The sequence below is a fragment of the Mustela erminea genome, chromosome 6 (genome assembly GCF_009829155.1).
Source record: "Mustela erminea isolate mMusErm1 chromosome 6, mMusErm1.Pri, whole genome shotgun sequence".
Classification (NCBI taxonomy): domain Eukaryota; kingdom Metazoa; phylum Chordata; class Mammalia; order Carnivora; family Mustelidae; genus Mustela; species Mustela erminea.
This window is the reverse complement of record NC_045619.1, coordinates 70,176,543-70,196,456: the sequence shown is the minus strand read 5'-3', so window position 1 is coordinate 70,196,456 and position 19,914 is coordinate 70,176,543. Positions and strand designations below refer to the sequence as shown.

The 19,914-nt window shown below is 36.2% G+C and overlaps 1 protein-coding gene across 17 annotated transcripts in view; it reads right to left on the bottom strand.

Moving 5' to 3' along the window:
* The window catches only part of SOX5 (SRY-box transcription factor 5), a 985,042-nt gene that overhangs the window by 284,554 nt on the left and 680,574 nt on the right, over positions 1–19,914 (bottom strand). For all 17 annotated transcript variants that reach the window (XM_032349915.1, XM_032349912.1, XM_032349920.1 and 14 more), the window contains one exon: positions 15,930–16,140. In XM_032349915.1, coding sequence (XP_032205806.1) covers positions 15,930–16,140 — 211 coding nt within the window. The remainder of the gene's footprint in view (positions 1–15,929; positions 16,141–19,914) is intronic.

Here is a 19,914-nt window from a genome sequence, read left to right as displayed (position 1 = left end):
TTTTAATATGCACAGTCGTGACAAGTGCCTCAAGGGTAGCTGAGTGAAAAAACACACACACGGGCAAATGCAGAAAATCCTCCGGCTAGCCTAGTCTGAGAAATCAGTTTCAGAAAAATGCTGTGTCTGTTCCCCCAGATTAGAGTGTTACTATTCAGCAGGAGCCTGAACCTTTAATGTGAGGGAAAAGAGGGCTCAGAAACAGGTGGCTGGCTCTTCCCTCTTAAATAAATGATATCTCCAAAAGCTGTGGCACATAAGCAGCAAGGAGGACTGGCACATTCCACTAATGTTTATTTCTAAATGGACAGCCTGGGTCAATGGGTCTTTTTTAAGCGATCCTTGAATTAAAACCGAAAGTCTGGAACTGACAGTTTTAGTTAAGGTCAAGCAAAACAAGGGTGCCATATTTATCTGAAAGGCTTAGAGAATATTAAAAACATTTGGGCAAAGAGATGTTGGAATGGATTATTTATAGAGTCCTCTTTGTAGACAACTTCACCTATGAGAGGAATCAAATAGAGCCCTTATATTCACAGACAAATAGATACCTGAAAAAACCATGCTGGCTTGATTGCTCTCAGAAAGATGATCATTGAGGACATAATATTAAGTATCAAATCATATTATTAACAAACGTACACATTCCAGTTAAAAAGAAAAATAGAAGTTTTCTTGGCCAGACAGTTTCCTTTATCAGACAATCCTAGCTCTCAGCTCAGGGACCTGCTGCTTTACAGAAAGGAGATCCCAAAGGTAATCCTTGAGCCATTATTTACAATCCAAGTCAGAAGGTCTCACCAGAAGATATAAATTAATTTCCTAGAACACTTAATGAATTCAAAACTATCAAGACAAGCCGCTAGGATAGATGCCACTTGAAAAGGAGAGGACAGTGAACAAGTTTCCCTTCAGTGTTGAAAACTTACAAGGCTTCAAACTCGGCTAACTGTGCTCAAGTTAAAATACTTATTCCTGAAGAAATAGGCGCTGCGGCATTCGAGGGCATCTTCTTGTCCTGACCTTTAAAAAATAAACTCTTTTCTTTATCATCGTTTTATGAGTGTCGATTTCCATACAGTAGTGCCTTTCAAAAGGGTGCCTGGAGGTTAGAGTCTAGCTTGCTCAACAAGAAGAGAGACGTTTTCCAGTGACAGACCACAGCGATGAACACACAGCCACAATGCATTACGAGTAGCCTCCAACAGCAGCGGGAGTGTGAGGAACAAAACTTAAAAGGGCTCAATTGAAAAGTACCCTTGTTTGTCCTTCAGTGGGACAGCACTTACAAAGCCTCTTCAACATGTACTTTGTCAAAAGGACAGTGAGTAACTAAACAAAAGCAACTCAAACCTCTGCCAATTAAAGTATCTTTAAGCTTTTCCCCTGATCCGTTCACTTTTTATTTTTCCCACCTCATCAAATGTGGTTTTAAAAACAAGAGGGAATTTCAAAGTGCCCTCTTCTTTGCCCAATTAATGGAATGCTTTGGGCTTGTGAATTTAGGGAAGTCAATTTCCATAATTTCCTTAGAAAAAATAGTAATTAAAAAGTTGGTAAAATTAGGAGGCAATTCCAAATTTCTATCTCAACTTGTCTGTGAATGTAATATGCTTCAGTTTAATCTCTAAAGGATGGCGCAACAGACATTTAAATGATAAGAACAGGCATTGCGTTTTAAAATGTAAACTCAAACATCAAACATACAATGCCTGTAGGGATGTTCACAAGGCCAAGTACGTACCAGGGTCCGTCTTTTCCACAGAATGATTACAGGCAATGCTTAGCACACCACAGATGATGAATATTCGCTGCTTATAATATCTACTTTCAGACCCCTCAACTAACTCTTAAAACAGGGGAAAGCTTTATACCCATTTAGAGGATCTAATGGCTCTGTATGGTCAACATACTGGTAATAAAAGTTAAAAGGGCATTAACATAATTATTTCTGGTGGGAAAAAAAAGTGTAAGTATCATAGAAGGGGCAATCAATGAAAGTAAATTATTTTCAATAGGTGGGACAGATGCAAATATCAAAAGGATACATTACAAAATAATATCCATGCATATTTTAAAGTTTTAAAAAAGGATCATTCATGACCAACAATTTGTATACACTTTTTGTTTCACAAATACTGTATTTATAGACTTAAAAGCTCTCCAACCCCATCCTGCAAATGCTACAAATGGAATTAAATGAAAGGTAGTTGTGTTTTGTTTTGTTTTGTATTTGCCACTGAGGATTTGTACAGTGTCAGGGTGTTATCCACTTAAGTTTCTCCACCTAAGGGAACAATCTTTCCCATTGTGTCTGCTGGAGAGAGAGAGACAAGAAGACACAGAGAAAATGAGAATGAAAATTTCAGTATCTCCTTGACCTACTGACTGTCTATGGCCTATAGATGACTCTTAAAGGCTGGAAGTACATCACAATATATACTTTTTCCAACCCATCCCATTGTTTTGATTAGTTCTCACAAGAAGAAAACTCTTTTTGTGAAGTCTGTACTAAACGCAATGAAGTGTTTCATGTAGAGTAACACTGGGTGATTTTGGTAATAGGTTGTGCCTTTAGGGTCTTGTAATATAAATTGTGAGCAAAGATTTTCTGAACTTCAGGAAAAAGAAGTTCCAGTTGTGTAAATAATGACAAAGTCTAGTTCTAGTAGAAATGAAATTTCACAAATAAATGCAGTTTCTTACACACAAGGAGTACACTCATCACGGCACAACAATTTTGGAGGTGTGGGCGTCACACTCTAAGAAGGAAGAACACTGACAGATAAGATGCTAAATAAAACCAAGCATATGTGGGATCTGAAAGGAGGGCTACACACACGCACACATGCACACACAAAAGGAATGGAAAGAAAAAAGCAGAAGGGGGGAGGAAAGGAAGAATAAATAAACCACATAAAAGAAGGCGAAAATCTTAGAAAATTATGAAACTTTGGCCAAGGGAGCCCTCATTTAGAATCTGTCTTCAGCACACATTCACATTTATTTAGAAATAAGAATATAACAAGTCCACAAATGCCATGTTAAAATGCCTTTCCTACTTTCATGTTGGTCACAGTTTGCAACGTCAACCATATCAATTTAGAAAAACCTTTCTTTTTGAACAGTAATTCTTGAAGTAGAAAATGGCTTGACCACATTTTATTTAGGGAAATTCATGTAAGTAAAATCAAAGCGACTACCTATCCCAGGATTTTTGTGAAGGTTGGGTTTGTTGTTTTTGTTGTCCGTTACATATCCTAAATTTCCAGAATTTTGCAGGTCTGAATTCTATTTTTTCTCCCTAAAAGCACCCTGGGAAAGCAACACTGGAAACTATATAATGTTTCCAGCATGCCTAAAGTACTAATGTTTCTAACCAGACAAGATGTGATAATGACAATAACTGGTCTAATTCCAAGTTGGTTATAATTCATGAAGTACTTTCATGTGCATTACCTCATTTGTTTCCTTCAACAACTCTCTGATGAAAGTAGGGCAGTTAGCATTGCCAAATGAAGGCAGATATTCATTACTTTAACACAGTCATTATAGCAACTTAAATGCAAGAAAACATTGTGTTTTTTTTTACAATTGAAATAATAAGGTAGATGTTCAGTTTTATGCAAGAAATTCTTATCTAAAATTTAAAAAGTACATCATGAGTCCTGGGTTTGGAAATTCTACCCTTGAGGTAACATGTTAAAATTTTTGGAAGACTGGAGGGAACAGGGAAGGTGCTGAAAGGAATCAGCCATTTTTCTTCCACCAAAGCCCTCTAACATGCACGACGTGTGGGGAGGGGGAAATAGGGTTGTGGAACATAAGATCCAAAATTAAGCTGCGCCCATCTCGAGGCTATCATAAGAAATAAGAACTCTCTCTCATGCCAACTCTATACACCTAGAAAAGGGTGCTGGTCTCCGTTGTGCTGACACACTGTTAAAGAACCAGTTTTAGCTTTGAATTTTGGAAAATTACTCATAGATCAATCCAATTCATTTTTCACTTTGCCTACTGGAGTAGGAGAGAATTACTGTCTATGGCCACTAATGCATAAATAACACCAACATATTTCCTTAGAGAAATGTGAAATATTAGAGTCATTTAAAAGATTAATGTGAATATAAAGTTTCATTCTGTGTATATGTTAGTTTTCTACCCTGGATTTTATAATCCAGTTTTGTGACATAAGATAAAACTTTAGAGGGAAAGGGTGGCGGGCTAATAGACACTGGGGAGGGTATGTGCTATGATGAGTGCTGTGAAATGCACAAGCCTGATGAATCACAGACCTGTACCCCTGAAGCAAATAATACATCATATATTAATAAAATAAAAAAGAAAACTTTAATCTCTAAGTCACAGAAAGAACGAAAAGTAAATATATCAAAGATTAAATAACGAGAAGTTTGGAGAAGACAAGATGATGAGATACATAGAGAGGGAGGTCAAAGAAGAGTCTGAGTAAAATATGCAGAAAAGAGAACGTCAAAGCTGGAAGAAAAAGATAAATGAAGCCAAAAGCCCCTCAATTTTTAGGGGAGGGTTAGTTAGCAAAAGTTACAATACATCAATTAGTAGTTAACTGTCCTACACAGTAAGATAAATAGTCACCTATTATGTGTCAAGCCCATTATCACGAAACAGGCACAGGTAATTCAACTAAGGACTCTTCTTCAGTCACATACTCTTGTGGAAGACAGGAGGGAAGTAAACAATAGTGATCATGAGGTAAGAACTAATAGAGGTTACCTAATGCTAATAGTCAGACTAAGCCAAATTCTTACAAAGGTGTTCAGAGAAGGTATTGAGTCTTTTTTTTTTTTAATATTTTATTTATTTATTTGACAGACAGAGAGCACAAGCAGGCAGAGAGGCAGGCAGAAAGGGGTGGGGCAGACTTCCTGCTGAGCAGAGAGCCCGATGCGGGGCTCGATCCCAGGACCCTGAGAACATGACCTGAGCCGAAGGCAGAGGCTTTAACCCACTGATCCACCTAGGCGCCCCAAGAAGGTATTGAGTCTTAAAGGTGAATAAAAATATACTGGGTAGCTAAGACCGGGAATGACACTCTCGGCAGAAGAAGCCGCATATGAAAAAGTAGAGTAGTAGTAAAAATACAGTATTGAGAGAACCGCATACAGTTTGGTAAGAGAGCACAAGAACATATCTTAGAAAAGGAGAAAATAACATTAAGTGAAAAAAAGGGGTTGAGACAGATTATATATGGTCTTATATTCAATACCAAGTAGTTTGGTAAAGGACAGTAGGGTGGCTCAGTGGGTTAAGCCGCTGCCTTCGGCTCGGGTCATGATCTCAGGGTCCTGGGATCGAGTCCCACATCGGGTTCTCTGCTCAGCGGGGAGCCTGCTTCCTCCTCTCTCTCTGCCTGCCTCTCTGCCTACTTGTGATCTCTCTCTGTCAAATAAATAAATAAATAAAATCTTTAATTTTGTTCCAATTCTAGTTCCTCCATATAATAAGAAAATAAGCAAGGTACTGAACTTCTGGGAGTTCCTGTGTGGCTCAGGAGTTTAAGCGTCTGACTCTTGATTTCAGTTCAGCTCATGATCTCAGAGTCCCGGGATGGAGTCCCATGTCGGGCTCCAAACCAGGAGTGGAGTCTGCTTAAGATTCTCTTTTCCTCTCCTTCTGCCTCTCCTCCCCTCCTCTCTCTCTCCCAATAAATAAATAAACAAACAAACAAACACACAAACAAATTACTAAGCCTGATATTAACCTCGGCATTTTTGAGGATTAAATGAAGTAGCTCCCACAATATCTGGAACAAGAGACCTATCTTTGTTAAGGCCTTTGCCTCCCATCCCCAAGACATCTATGGGGCAACACTAAGGAAGTAAAAGCATCCTTCCAACAAATATTTTGAATATTTACTATGTACACTGCCTTCACTTTTAAGGAGTTAATGTAGGGGACGAACTGACAAATATATGGGCCATTATACAGTATAGTAAGGGTAACGATGAAGGCAAATAACAGTACTTAATAAAAAAATGACAAAGCTAAAGCAAGTGAGTACTCTTTCTAACAACTGAGACATGGAGAGAAAAGGAACAGAACTATACATAAAGGTGGGAATCAAGAAAAAATAAGTTTTGTCTGTTGTGTTTCTAGAAGGAACAGATGTAAATTTCCCTATAAGTTGAAATGGCCATTGCAAAGAGAGGCAGAACACTATGTTGATGTTAATACAGAAAAGTTAAAATAAAAGGCCTGCTATAATGTTTGTTTCTAAAAGAATTGTAAGTTAGGTATTTAAAGTCTCATCAAGGTAAAAGTTATTCTCACCTGTGCAGTTAATGACCGAAAATTTGAATGAATATCAAGTTAAAGTCTGAGTCTGACCCACTATATGTAAATGATGATCTGTATTTATAGATCATCCCTAGCTACTGGAACTTGGGAACTCAGGACATTTGTGGATACCTATCAATCTTATAAATTAAGATATCTGGTTGCCTTAGATTCAATCAAATTTAAGGAACAGTGAAACACCCTTCAAAATCAAGGGTAAGGTGACATTATTTCTAAAAGACCAAGAGAAATAGAAAAAAGAACGTCTGAATGTCTGTTGCAACTGAACAAGAAAACAAAGGAACCTATGCCTGTAAGCTGTGGGCTGGATTCTCATTTGGCTTTAACACCGACTGCTGTGGGATTGCAGGCACATCTCTCTGCCTCCGTCAGTCTCAGGCTCGCTCCTCTCTCTCTCTGTCCCTGTCTGTCTCAAAAATGAGGATAGAGCCCAAAATATTTCTACATTTCATTCCAATTCTGAATTTCTGTTATTCAACAACTATTTTGCTCTCGACATAATAAAGTCTAAAACAAGTTTTTATTAAGATACTCTCCAAGGCATTTTCTTTCTTTCTTTTTCTTCCTTCCTTTTCTTTCTCTCTCTCTCTCTTTCTTTCTTTTTTTCTTTCTTTCTTTCTTTCGCACTTTAAACTCAAAACGTTCAAAATTGAGCTGATTTTCAATTAAAACTTTCTGGAAATGTGATCAGCACTGAGACATCAGGAACTTCCTTTGGCAGATAATTATTAAGTGCTACTTTATTGTTTCATATTACAAAGGAATTCTGGCACATGTGGGCTGAAGAGTAACATTAAACCATTACTGGCAAATTCCTAATTGGAAGAAACAGTGTAACTAGTGGTTAACAGCATGGATTATAGTTTAGTTTGACTTCAGTTTGAATAATGACCCTGACACTTAGTCACACTCTGACATATTTAATCATGTTTTCTCATCTGAAAATGGAGATGATAAGAATAAGAATATTTAGTTCATGTGAGTGGCACTTCCTGAAATTGGGACGGCTATACATAGCAGCCTTGGCTATAAGGTTTATGTAGAGATTAAATGAAGTGTTTCATATAAATTATGTAACACTACAGTTCACACATGAGATGCACTTAATATACGTTACATTTCCCCCACTAATACATCATTATTTAATCAATGTTTTGATGCAGGTATTACATGTCCCATACTGTAATATTAAACCTTGTTGTTATTCTCAGCCTCTGATAAGTTAGTTAAAGACTAACTGATAGAGCTTTGCTATTAGCAAGTATAACATAACTAGATGGCATAGGGCAGATAGATATTTTGAGCTGTGAATTTACTATGAAGTTTGGCATTCCATGTCAGTTAAGAGACACTGGACAAATGAGTCTTTCATGCCAGTCTTTTTTGAATAACGACAGGCAACAATTCTGATGGAGGGAAAAGATAAAAACAAAAATGCATTAATATATTTTTCTCCTATTTATAACTTCTGAAATATCTTAATTGCTTGAAAAACTAAACTGGCTGGAATAAAAGAGCCATTTTTTTTTTCTTCAACTCATAAGCAAATCTAATTTTCTTTCTAACCATTTCACCTCAGTGGCCTCCTTTTGTATGACACACCATTCTCTTCTAACTTCTGAATTTTTGCTAGTTTGCTGTTGGCAGGGATAAGGTCGGAAATAATAAAGATTTTCTACTAAAATCTGCTTTCCCCCCTCAATGAGAGGAAGCAAAGGCATGAATATGGCACCCTCATAATGATTTAGCTGGGGCTTAATGAAATTTTCATTACAACCTGCTGTTCATTTTAATGGCCTTTGAAAAACAATGGAAAAAATAGCTTGGGGGAAGAGGGGATTTTTCTGTGGCATATATTTGTGAGCTTAACATTTAGTTCCATTCACCCTATCTCTGGTTGCCTCATCCCCATGTTGCTGTTCTCATCACAAAGCTGTTACCATGTTTTGTAGTTCTTGAGTATAAGTTCTGCAGTTCTTTTGCTAAATTTATTCCTATTTTATTCTTTTGATGCTATAGTATATCACAGAGCTATGATCATTTTTTGGTATTATATACAGTGGAATTGTTCTAATGCTTACATGACGTCAGGTTTCAGTGGCCATTCTCACGCCCAACCATATCATACCCTATGATTAATGGAGTATTTAAAGCCAATATAACTTCCTACTTACTGTTGGGATGGACTTTTACACATCTACCTGGAAGTATTTCCCCATGTTTTCTCCTCTTAGCAGTTAAATAAACTGTTGTCAACATTCTATTGCTTTCCTAGATATGATTTTTCTGCTTTTCTATATTTTTTCTTAAGAACATCACTTTATTGAAATATGTAAATCGCTGCTTGGCATCTCTCTCAATTGTTGCAGTCATTAAATAAATGTACTTGCCACAGCAAATTTCTTTATTAGTAAGAGTGAGTGTATTTACATTTCTGGGTACTTAAAGCACATGTCTAGGAATCTTGTGTACATAAACATAAATAAATCTTAGGGGTTCCGTAAAGTATCTTTCTGGAACTGAAGCTTTTAAATGTTAGCCATGTTCAGTTGCTATTCTTGTCTTCCATCAAGACTGTCTCTGTATTTTTTCAATGTCTTTATATTATTCATTAGCAAGTCTGTCTTGAGCTGTGCTTTTAATATAGCTGTAGGAGGCAAAGTACCAAAAAAAAAAAAAAAAGTTGTGGGAAATACAAAAATGAAAACAGTATAACGTCCACATTTAATACTGATGTTTCCTCATCAACTCTTCCTGCTGTGGATGCTCTATCTCTGTCTGCTCTTCTGTTGTGCACCTGTTGTTAGATAGTACACTTTGATCCTATATCCCAATGCATCTAAATGGGAGGCACTGCCTACTGTCTTCTTTCCTTCTGGGAGTTGCTCATTTGGATCTGTCCTGTCATGTACCTCCAAATTCAGAGTCTGTGAAACTACTTGGAAGCCAACATGACACACTGGAGAAATAACAAGGTCATGTACCAAATTTCCTTGGAGAATATCACCTAAATGTACACACACACACACACAAACACACACACACACACACACACACACACACACACACGCAATCAAACTACTTTGTAATCCACTATATAGCACTAGACCTTAGATCTGGACCACAAACACATCTCAAACCAAAATCAAACAATAACATGCGAGGGAAACACTTCCCAACTCATTTTATGAATGCAGCATTATCTTACTACAAAAATCAGATAAAGACATTGCATTAAAAAAAAAAAAGCAACTACAGACCAATATCTCTCATGAACATAGATGCTGCAATCCTCAACGAAATACTGGCAAACTGAATCCAATATTATATACATCATAAACCACAACTAGGTGGAATTTATCCAGTTTGCAAGGTTGGTTCAACATTCAAAAATCTCATCATATGAGCAAAAGAGTATTATGCTAAGCAAAATAAGTCAGAGAGAGTCAAATGCCCTATGATCTCACTCATATGTGGAATGTAAGAAACAAAACAAATAAGTAAAGGGGGAAAAGAGAGGCAAACCAAGAAACAGACTCTTAACTATAAAGAATAAACTGGTGGTTATCAGAGCAGAGGTGGGTGGGGGGTGTGTTAAGTAGGTGACGGGAATGAAGGAGTGCACCTGTGATGATGAGCACCAGGTGTTGCAGGAAGTGTAGAATCACTATATTGTACATTTGAAACTAATATTACGCTATATGTCAAATATATGTCAACTAACTGGAATTTAAAATAAAAACTTAGAAGAGTGCATCGTATCAAGAGATGAAAAAAATTTTGATAAATTTAGCAACTATTCATGGTGAAAACCCTCAGCAAACTAGAAATCGAAGGGAACTTCCTCAACTTAGTAAAGAACAGCTACATAAAACCCAGAACTAATAAATATAACGATGATATCTTGAAGCTTTCTCCTTACAGTCAAGAACAAGGCAAAGATGTGTCGCCTCATCACTCTTATTCAACACTGTACTGGAACCCAGGTAATGTAGTAAGACAAGAAAAGGAAATGAAAAGGATATATCTTGGGAATGAAGAAATAAAGCTTTCTTCATTCACAGATAATGTGATTGTCTATACAGAAAATGTAAACAATACGCAAAAATTCCTAGAGTTAATGATCAAGTATAGCAAGGTCACAGGATACAAGGTTAATATATAAAAGCCAATTTCTTCCCTTTATACCGGCAATAAAAATTGGAATTTGAAATAAAAAATACAATATAATGAGGGGTGCCTGGGTGGTGCAGTCAATTAAGCATACCACTCTTCGTTTCAGCTCAGGTTGTGATCTAGGTTTGTGAGATCGAGCCCCAAGTCAAGCTCTGTGCTCAGTGCAGATTCTACTTAAGACTCTCATTCCCTCTCCCTCTGCCCCTTCCCATGGTACTCTCTCTCAAATAAATAAATAAATAAACAATTTTAATAAAATACAATATAATGGAAATATTGTGTATAATTGTAACAAAATACATAGAGGATCTATAAGCAGAAAACTATGAAACTCAAAAAATAAAAGAAAATCTTAATAAATAGAGAAATATTTTGTGCTCATGGTTAGGAAGACTGAATACTGTTAAGATATCAATTCTTCCCAAATTCCCAGGACATAATTAGGTAGATATCAAGATTAACTCTGAAGTCTACAGGGAGAGGTAAAAGAGCCAGGTAACCAACATAATACTGCAGTAAAAGTACAAATTAGGAGGACAGACACCACCCAACTTTCAAGTGATAGCAATTAAGACATCAAGGTGTTGGCACAAGCATAGACCAACTGATCAATGGAGGGGAATATAGAGGACAGAAACAGACCCACACAAGTACAATCAACTAGTCTTTGATGAATGAAGAAAGGAAATTCAATGGACATATGATAGTCTTTTCAACAACTGGTGCTGGAACAACTGGACATCTATCTGCAAAAACACAAATCAGACAAAGAACTTAAACCTTTACAAAAATTAACTCAAAACAGATCATAGACCTCAACTGTAGAATGCAAAACTATACAACTTCTAGAAGATAAAAGCAGAGAACATCTAAATGGCATTGGGTGAGGCAGTGTGTATTTAGCTACAACGTCAAAAGTATGATCAATGCAAGAAAAGAGGTAAGTTGGACTTTATTAAAATGAAAACTTCTGCATTGCAAAAGAAGATGTTAAAAGGGAAAAAAAAAAAAAAAAGCCACAACTTGAAAGAGAATATTTGCAAAGCCCATACCTGATAAAGGACTTGCATTCAAAATACACAAAAAACTCTTAAAACTCAACAATTAAAAAAATCCTCAATTCATAAATGAGCAAATGCTGTAAACAGGCACAAAGAAGATATACAAATGCCAAGGATCACATATGGAAAGATGCTCCACGTTATATGTCATCAGGAACTACAAATTAAAACAACAATGGGATGCCACTACAAACCAATGCAAATAGATAAATTCCAAAGAACTTACAATATCAAATGCTGGTGAGGCTATGCAGCAAAAAGGACTCACATTCATTGCTACTGGGAATACGAAATCTCACAACCACTTTGGAAGACAGTTTGGCAGGTTTTTTTTGGTTTGTTTGTTTTGTTTTGTTTTGTTTTTATAAAGCAAAGCACACTCTTACCATACATTTCAGCAATCACACTCCTAGGTATTTACTCAGTTGAGTTAGAAACTTATGTCTATACAAAAACCTTCACATAAATATTTATAAAAGCTTTATTCTTAATAACCAAAAACATGAAACCACTAAGATGTCCTTTGATAGGTGAATGGATAAACAGACCATGATACCGTCATACAGTGGAGTTTTATTCAGTACTAAAAAGAAATGAGCCAGGAACAGACATGAAGGAAACTTAAATGCACATTGATATGTTAAGGAAGCCAGTTTGAAAGACTACATACTGTATGATTCCATTGATACGGCATTCTGGAAAAGGCAAAACTACAGAGATAGTAGAAAGTTCAACAATTGCCTGGAATTCGAGGGCAAGAGGGAGAGATGAATAAATGAAACACAGGAGATTTTTAAGGTTACCAAACAACTGTTCTGAATGACGGCCATGGTGGACAAGTGGCAATACGCATTTGTCAAAAAAAAATGTAGAAATGCAGAAATGTAGAAATGTACAACAGAAAGTTTGAATACTGATGTAAGAGGATTCTATAAGGTAATTCAGTAATTTGAGAGATACCAGGAAAAACTACAGAAAAAATTTAATCATCTTACAAATGTATGGGAGAACTTCACTGAATAAGGTGGAGGAAAGTGTACTAACTCGTTTTGGAAATGAATCTGTAAAACTAAAGACAAAAAGAATTGCATATAAGGACTATATCCTATTGGTAAAGATGTTCCCCATGGTATTATCAGTTAGTAAACCTGATACTGTTAAACATACATGCTGGAACTGAACAATAAGTAAATGGATAGTGATGGTTCGATCTAGATTACTCACAGTTGGGACGGGAATGTGCCCATCAATAAGGAATGAGGGGGGAATGATCCATGGGGGGGACGGACTACAGTTGTGGAGAGTAGTAAGAACTCATGTTTAGCTTAATATATAGAAAATTCAACATAGAAATATTTATAGATATATATGTATACGGGTTAGCACACACATCTATTTCTTCGTTTTGTCAGGTAAGAGGCCCTAAAGAAATGAAGCCTTATGAGCAAAGAGCACACCCTGTACCCAGATCTGGCTTTCTAATACCATTCTCCAAAAAAAGGAACCAGGGTTTCCTAGAGAAATGACTGATTCTTGAACCAGAGCATGAGATACACAACATGAGTCTGAAGCACCTTACAGTGCAAGAAAGTAAGAAGGGCTCCAGAAAAAAATTAACTACAATCACAGTGGTATATCAAAATGACACAGAAGTCAATAGAAAGAGCTTCCAATGTCCAAAGCTGAAAAAATTTGAGCAACAAAATAAAGTAGAATTGGATTATAAGTCAAAGTATAAAATACCCATGCTGTCCATACTGATATAAATAAATGATTGAATAAATTAATAAATGATGGAGAAGAGATAAATCTCCCATGCAGAAGAATTCCAAATAAATTATGTAGAAACTCTGCTCTGAAGGAACCTAACTCCCTACTCCTTAAATGTGGGTTGCACATAGCATCTTCCTTCCAAATAGGGTGGTATGGAAAGGGGGCAGGAAATAACTTTATAGTGCAGGACCCTGACAAACACTGTACCAGCCAGATGATCAAGGTCAACATCAAATTCATAAATCATATAGAGTGATTGTACCTTTGATATGATGTGACAGAAAGGTATTTTACCTCATTATCTTCCTCCCCAAACCTATTACCCCAGTTTAGTCAAGAGAAAACCACCAGATAAATCCCAATAGAGAATGTATCGCATGGAGCACTGGGTGTGGTGGATAAATAATGAATTTTGGAACACTAAAAGAAATAAAATAAAAAAGAATAAACCCCAATAGAGGGACATTCTACAATATACCTGAACAGTATTCCTCAAAACTTCCAAGGTTATCAGAAACAAAAACAGTCTGAGAAACTGTCACAGCTAAAGGGAACCCAAGGAGACATGACAATTAAATGTAATATGTTATCGCTGAGGGCATCCTAGAACAGAAAGAGCACACTTGGTGAAGACTAATGAACTATGAATAAACTGTGGACTTTAGTTAATGATAACGTATGACAATATAAAAGACACAAAATAATTTCAAAAGCATAAAGTTAATCATGCAAAATGAACAGAATATGTAAAATTAAAGATAAGAAAGAAATGCATCGTAAGGTTAAGAGTTATTATATCATATGGTTTCATTTACTTGTGCAGCATAAGGAATAGCACGGAGGACATTGCAGGGAGGAGAGGAGAAGTGAGCTGAGGGAAATCGGAGGGGAAAACAAACCATGAGAGACTGTGGACTCTGAGAAACAAACTGAGGGTTTTGGAGGGGAGGGGAGTGGGGCGTTGGGTGAGCCTGGTGGTGGGTATTAGGGAGGATACATATTGCATGGAGCACTGGGTGTGGTGGATAAACAATGAATTTTGGGACACTGAAAAAAAATTAATTTAGTTTTAAGAAAAGAGTTGTTATATCAGAAAGCTATAAAATTAAGCAATTTTGATTTTCCTTTCAATTTTTATGGTTTTTTAAAATACTTCTTAAATAAGAAGATAGTATTTTTAATATCAAGAAAAATTCCAGCACATTAAAAAAATTGTCTAGGTCCTCCTCAAAACCCCATTTTTATCTCCACGTGGATGAAAGCCAAAAGTCTTTGGCTGACTAGATTATCTCTAAAATTCTTTCCAACTGTAAGATCATGTGAATTACATAAATTATAACTAAAATCCATGTCCCAGCTATGCATCTGGTAGGGACCCAGAAATATTTAATTACCATATGACTCCCAAATATACTGGTTAACATACATTTTGTGCCATATATACTCATAATTTGCTAGTGTCCTAACAACAGACTAGAAATGAGCCCAACCCAGTGTTAGATAGTATAGATGCAGTATATTTTTGGTATAAAATATGTCTTTTTAAGTCACTATTTTTTGTTTGTTTGTTTTAAATTTCCATCTGACTTTTAAATAGGAGGCATGTTCTTATGTGCAACATGGCAGGCAAACTTAGGAAGAACACAGGTTTAAGTAGGTGGTAGGAAACATCCGTAACATAAAGGGTGACTATCACTTATGCATAAATTCTATAATAGGCATCAGTTGTTTTTTTGCCTTATTTATTTATTTTTAATATTTTTATTTATTTGAGAGAGACAGAGAGAAAGAGAGAACACAGAGGGAGATGGAGAAGATGATTCCCTGGTAAGCAGAGAGTCCTAAGTGGAACTGGACTCCAGGACCCTGAGATCACGATCTGAGCCCAAAACAGATGCTTAACCAACTGAACCACCCAGGGGCCTCTGTTTGTTTGCTTTAATTTTAACATATCTCATGTGAAGATCACCTATCGGCTACTATCAGTAACTACTGAAGTAATTTAGAAGATGAAATCTTAAAAAGAAAGGCATCCTGGAAGTTAAACAAAATGGGAACTTCAGCATGGCTAACAGAATTAAAGAATCAATAATTTTTAAATACAGAGCAGGCCTAACCATATTAATTTTGGACTATATAAGAAACAAATGAAACTAAGGTAGCATTATGATGCATTCCTTTATAAGTAAGGTCGTACAATTTAATAAAGTTGTAAAATGGCCTTGGGGACAAAAACTGGAGATGAACACACAAGTCTGCAGATATTTGGGACGTAGGTGGTACCTATTCTGGACTCTGCTGTCACATTCTATTCTTGAATCTTTAAGTTTTACTCAACCACAACTTACCCATGTGTGAAAATGAGGAAGACATCACAACAGAAAATAATGATTTTTTAAAAATCGGGACAGACATTGGAATGTTTCTGGAAAAAAAAAAATCTATCCATCTTCATAACATTAGGTTTCCATGTTGTCCAATTTAATTTTGAGTATAAGTCAAAAAACAGATCTAGAAGTTAAACTCCGACTGCTAAAGTCAGGAGATGGCAACCACTTTGTTCCCTTTTCCAGGCTTTACCTTCTGGCTCATTTTTGATGAGCTCTTCCATTTTCCTCTGCTTCAAGGTGTCAACAACGTCAGCTAAGCTGCCTTTGCGCCGTTCGGGAGTTCCTAGGGCCGTGCTTGACAAGGACTCACCACTCTGCCTCCCACCTTCTTCTGCCTTCTGAGGTGAGGTAGATGAGTTGTGTGGGGCAAATGAAGACATAACTTTATTGCCATCAACTTCCTGAAAGAGAAAGCAAAGGGAAAAAAAATGTTTAAAATTCAGTGAATTTTTTTTTAATTGCTTATGTGGCTTATTTAGCTAAAACATGAAAAAGTGAAATGTCACTCTGCAAGAGTAAGATAAATAAATAATTTTTTTAAAAAAGAATGCATTAACTTTATAGGCTGGCACAGAGTGAGTCAAAGATCAATTCATACAAGAAATAAAAATACGGAGACCCTCTCCCTTAGACTGAGAACAAGTGGCAATAAAGCCTTATACAAAGCCTATACCGATCAGATGCATTCTTCTACTTTTCTTTGAAAAGTCTTAGATTTTCCTAGGGACATTAAATGCACCAGTCATCTTGCTTAAACATCCTCATGACACTGTAATATTTAAACAAGTAACATTCTGCACTTCGCTTTTCATTTTAACTGGCTGCCTTTTCTTGATGGTTGCTCCTAATTAAAGCAGGGTCCTTTTTTAGTTCTCCACCTCCCTCTCACGCTTTTAAGAAAGCATCAGCCACACAGGTTATTTTGACATCAGATAGGAATATTGAAAGATTATTTCTGCTTATGCCAAAGACATTTCTAAATCCATTTGTTACCCCAAGCATTGTTTCTGTCAATATTCTTCCAGATTTTGCACTTTAAGCCTCACATGCCCTATAAAACAAAGTTTCTTGCAACCTTTCCCTCTTCATAATTGTGTATGTGTATAAAAAGAATTTATTCTATAATTTTAAAATTTAAACATAAACATTTGATGTTCTTTTCATCATTATTTTCCCCATAATGTCTTGACCAACTCTAGCTATCTAATATTTGGGCTATCTTTTATATAAAAGGCACTAAATTGATTTTTCAGATATCTGTGAGAGGAATGATATTGAAATGATATAAAATAACTTTCTCACTTAAAGGTTTTCTTTTTATAATCTTTTACTTCTACAATCCTTTGATTTTCCACAAAGTAGATCTCTTCTTTAAAACTCTAATCTGGTAACCTGGGTGGCTCAGTCAGTGAAGTACCTGCCTTTGGCTCAGGTTGAGATCCCAGAGTCCTGGGATTGAGTCTCGTATCAGGCACCCTGATCAGCGGGGAGCCTGCTTCTCCCTCTACCTGCTGTTCCCCCTGCCTGTGTTCCCTTTCTCTCACTCTCTCTCTCCCACTCTCACAATAAATAAATAAACAAATAATAAAATCTTTAAAAAATAAACAAAATTGTATCCTAAGATCTTTGAGGAAGTTAGTCTCTCTGTAAGTATATTTCTTAATTCTATAGTACTAAATGATTTCATTAAAATATATTTGAATGTACACACACCTAATAGTCAGGATAACAGGTTATAGGCCGTTTATACATTTCTTCTCTAAGATGTATTAATAGGATGTCCTGACCCCAGAAAAGGGGTCAGATGTGTGACAGATCACACTGATTTGATATCTAATGTTTTTAAGATTATTTCTAATATATTTGACTAGCTTAAAAATATATTTAAAAGACTTGATAAAACTGTCATTTCAACTTTTAAAAACAAATTAAAAATAGAGATGTTGGGTGCCTGGGTGGCTCAGTTGGTTGAGTGACTGCCATCGGCCTCGGTCATGATCCCAGAGTACCGGAACTGAGTCCCGCCATCAGGCTCCCAGGGAGTCTGCTTCTCCCTCTGATCTTCTCCTCTCTCACTGTCTCTCTCTCAAATAAATAAATAAATAAATAAATAAATAAATAAATGAATAAAATCTTTAAAAAAATAGATAAAAATAGAGATGTTGACACAAACATAATCATAATCTGTTTATATGTTTTTTTTGTTAGTGGATAATAGTGAAAGAAAGACATTAGCTATGGTGCAAGTGTCAGTTTGTTGGGTGGTACTAGGCGATGTGGAAAAAGTCAAAGTAAAAAATGTGTGCAAACAGACTCTTCAAAATTATAATTCTACACTCAAAATGGTTTCCATTTCTTATAAACATAACAGAATATGCAGAAAACATTACTATGTCTTGAATGAATATTCTATAGACAATACATTCAAAGATGAATCTTAGCTTACTATGTACTTGGATTTAGAAATCAATATGCATAATGTAATCATTACAACCCCCTGCAGGCTAAATGAAGGTACACTTCTAGAATTATTTATTTAAAACCCACACATAAATACAAGCAAACCCATAAATGCGCACACATACACACACACATCCCTGACAAGAGCAATCATAAATCCATTCAGTAAACTAAGGAGTGTTTTTATGAATGGCCCATAATACACATTAGCTCAGTTTCATGTTCAAACCAGAATATAGCAAAACCTCTGTATTCATTTTTCCACAGATCTTTCTTCTCACTATTTCCAGGGTCAAAGCAGAAAAACCCAATGTTGAACATTTCTATTCCATACTCTGTTTTCACATTATATGATGACAAACTTAATAAACAGGAATTTGGCTGCTGAACTTCATTTTCCATAGTTGAAAATTACATATATCTTTCTATAGCCTCTTCAGTAGAGGGAAAGACACCCAAATTGTATACAATCACATCTATTAAAATATCAGAAACTATTTCAAAATCAAGTAAGGTAAAATAACAGCCCATCTTGTATGTCTCTAATTTTCTACACCTTGCAAAACACAAGGACATATTTTAAAGAGTTTAACATCATTTCACTAGTATTCTAAACTCAGTTACCAAAACAGTATTAAAAATTAATTATCACTACAATTTCATGTGCAAATATTTTATCTTATCACTATTTCACCGGTCTGATTACATTTCAGCCTCTAGCATCGTTAATTCCTTTAACGGTTTTACACAGTTAACAGATGTTTCTGTGTGGGACTCCATTGTTCATTTGCATGGTGAAGAGCTTGTTAAAGAACGCTAGTGCAGTCTTCAGTCAAGAAAGTCCTATAATTTTCAGTTTCTTTTCTGGAATTACAATTACCATATCTGCAGTAATGACTGCATTTTCCTCTTCATTTGCTGGTAGGTGAACATCCAGAGAGCCCACTAATAGAAGTATTAGTGGTCCAAACCAGCAAAATATAGTTCATCAGATTTTTGTGAATGCTGAAGGAAAGCTTCAGTATTTTGCCGTGAACTCTCACAATTGTGATACTCAATTTTTAAGGACTAAAGATAAAAGAGGGTTCCAAACTTTTAGAACAAAGTTGGTAATCTTCCTTTCTTACACTTGAAAAATCTTTACTTAATTCTGCCCCCCTCTGTCACCTATGCAACCATAAGATAGAGAGAGGGATCTGCCTAGTATATCTATCTTTATTTAAGTAACTTAAAAAAAACAAATGCATTCCTAAACTGGAAGAAGCCATTCTGGAAAACAGTATGGAGGTTCTTCAAAAAGTTAAAAAGAGAACTACCCTAAGGCCCAGCAATTGCACTACCAGGCATTTGGTCAAAGAATACAAAAATACTGAGTCACGGGCACCTGGGTGGCTCAGTGGGTTAAGCCTCTGCCTTTGGCTCAGGTCATAATCTAGGGGTCCTGGGATCAAGCCCCACATTGGGCTCTCTGTTCAGCAGGGAGCCTGCTTCCCACCCCGCCCCTGCCTGCCTCTCTGCCTTCTTATAATCTCTGTCAAATAAATAAATAAAATCTTTAAAAAAACATACTGAGTCAAAGGGGCACATGCACCCCAATGTTTATAGTAGCATTATCAACAATAGCCAAACTATGGAAGTATGGAAAGAGCCCAACTGTCCATCAACTAATGAATGGACACAGAAGATGCATGTGTGCATGCATGGGCGTGCGTGCG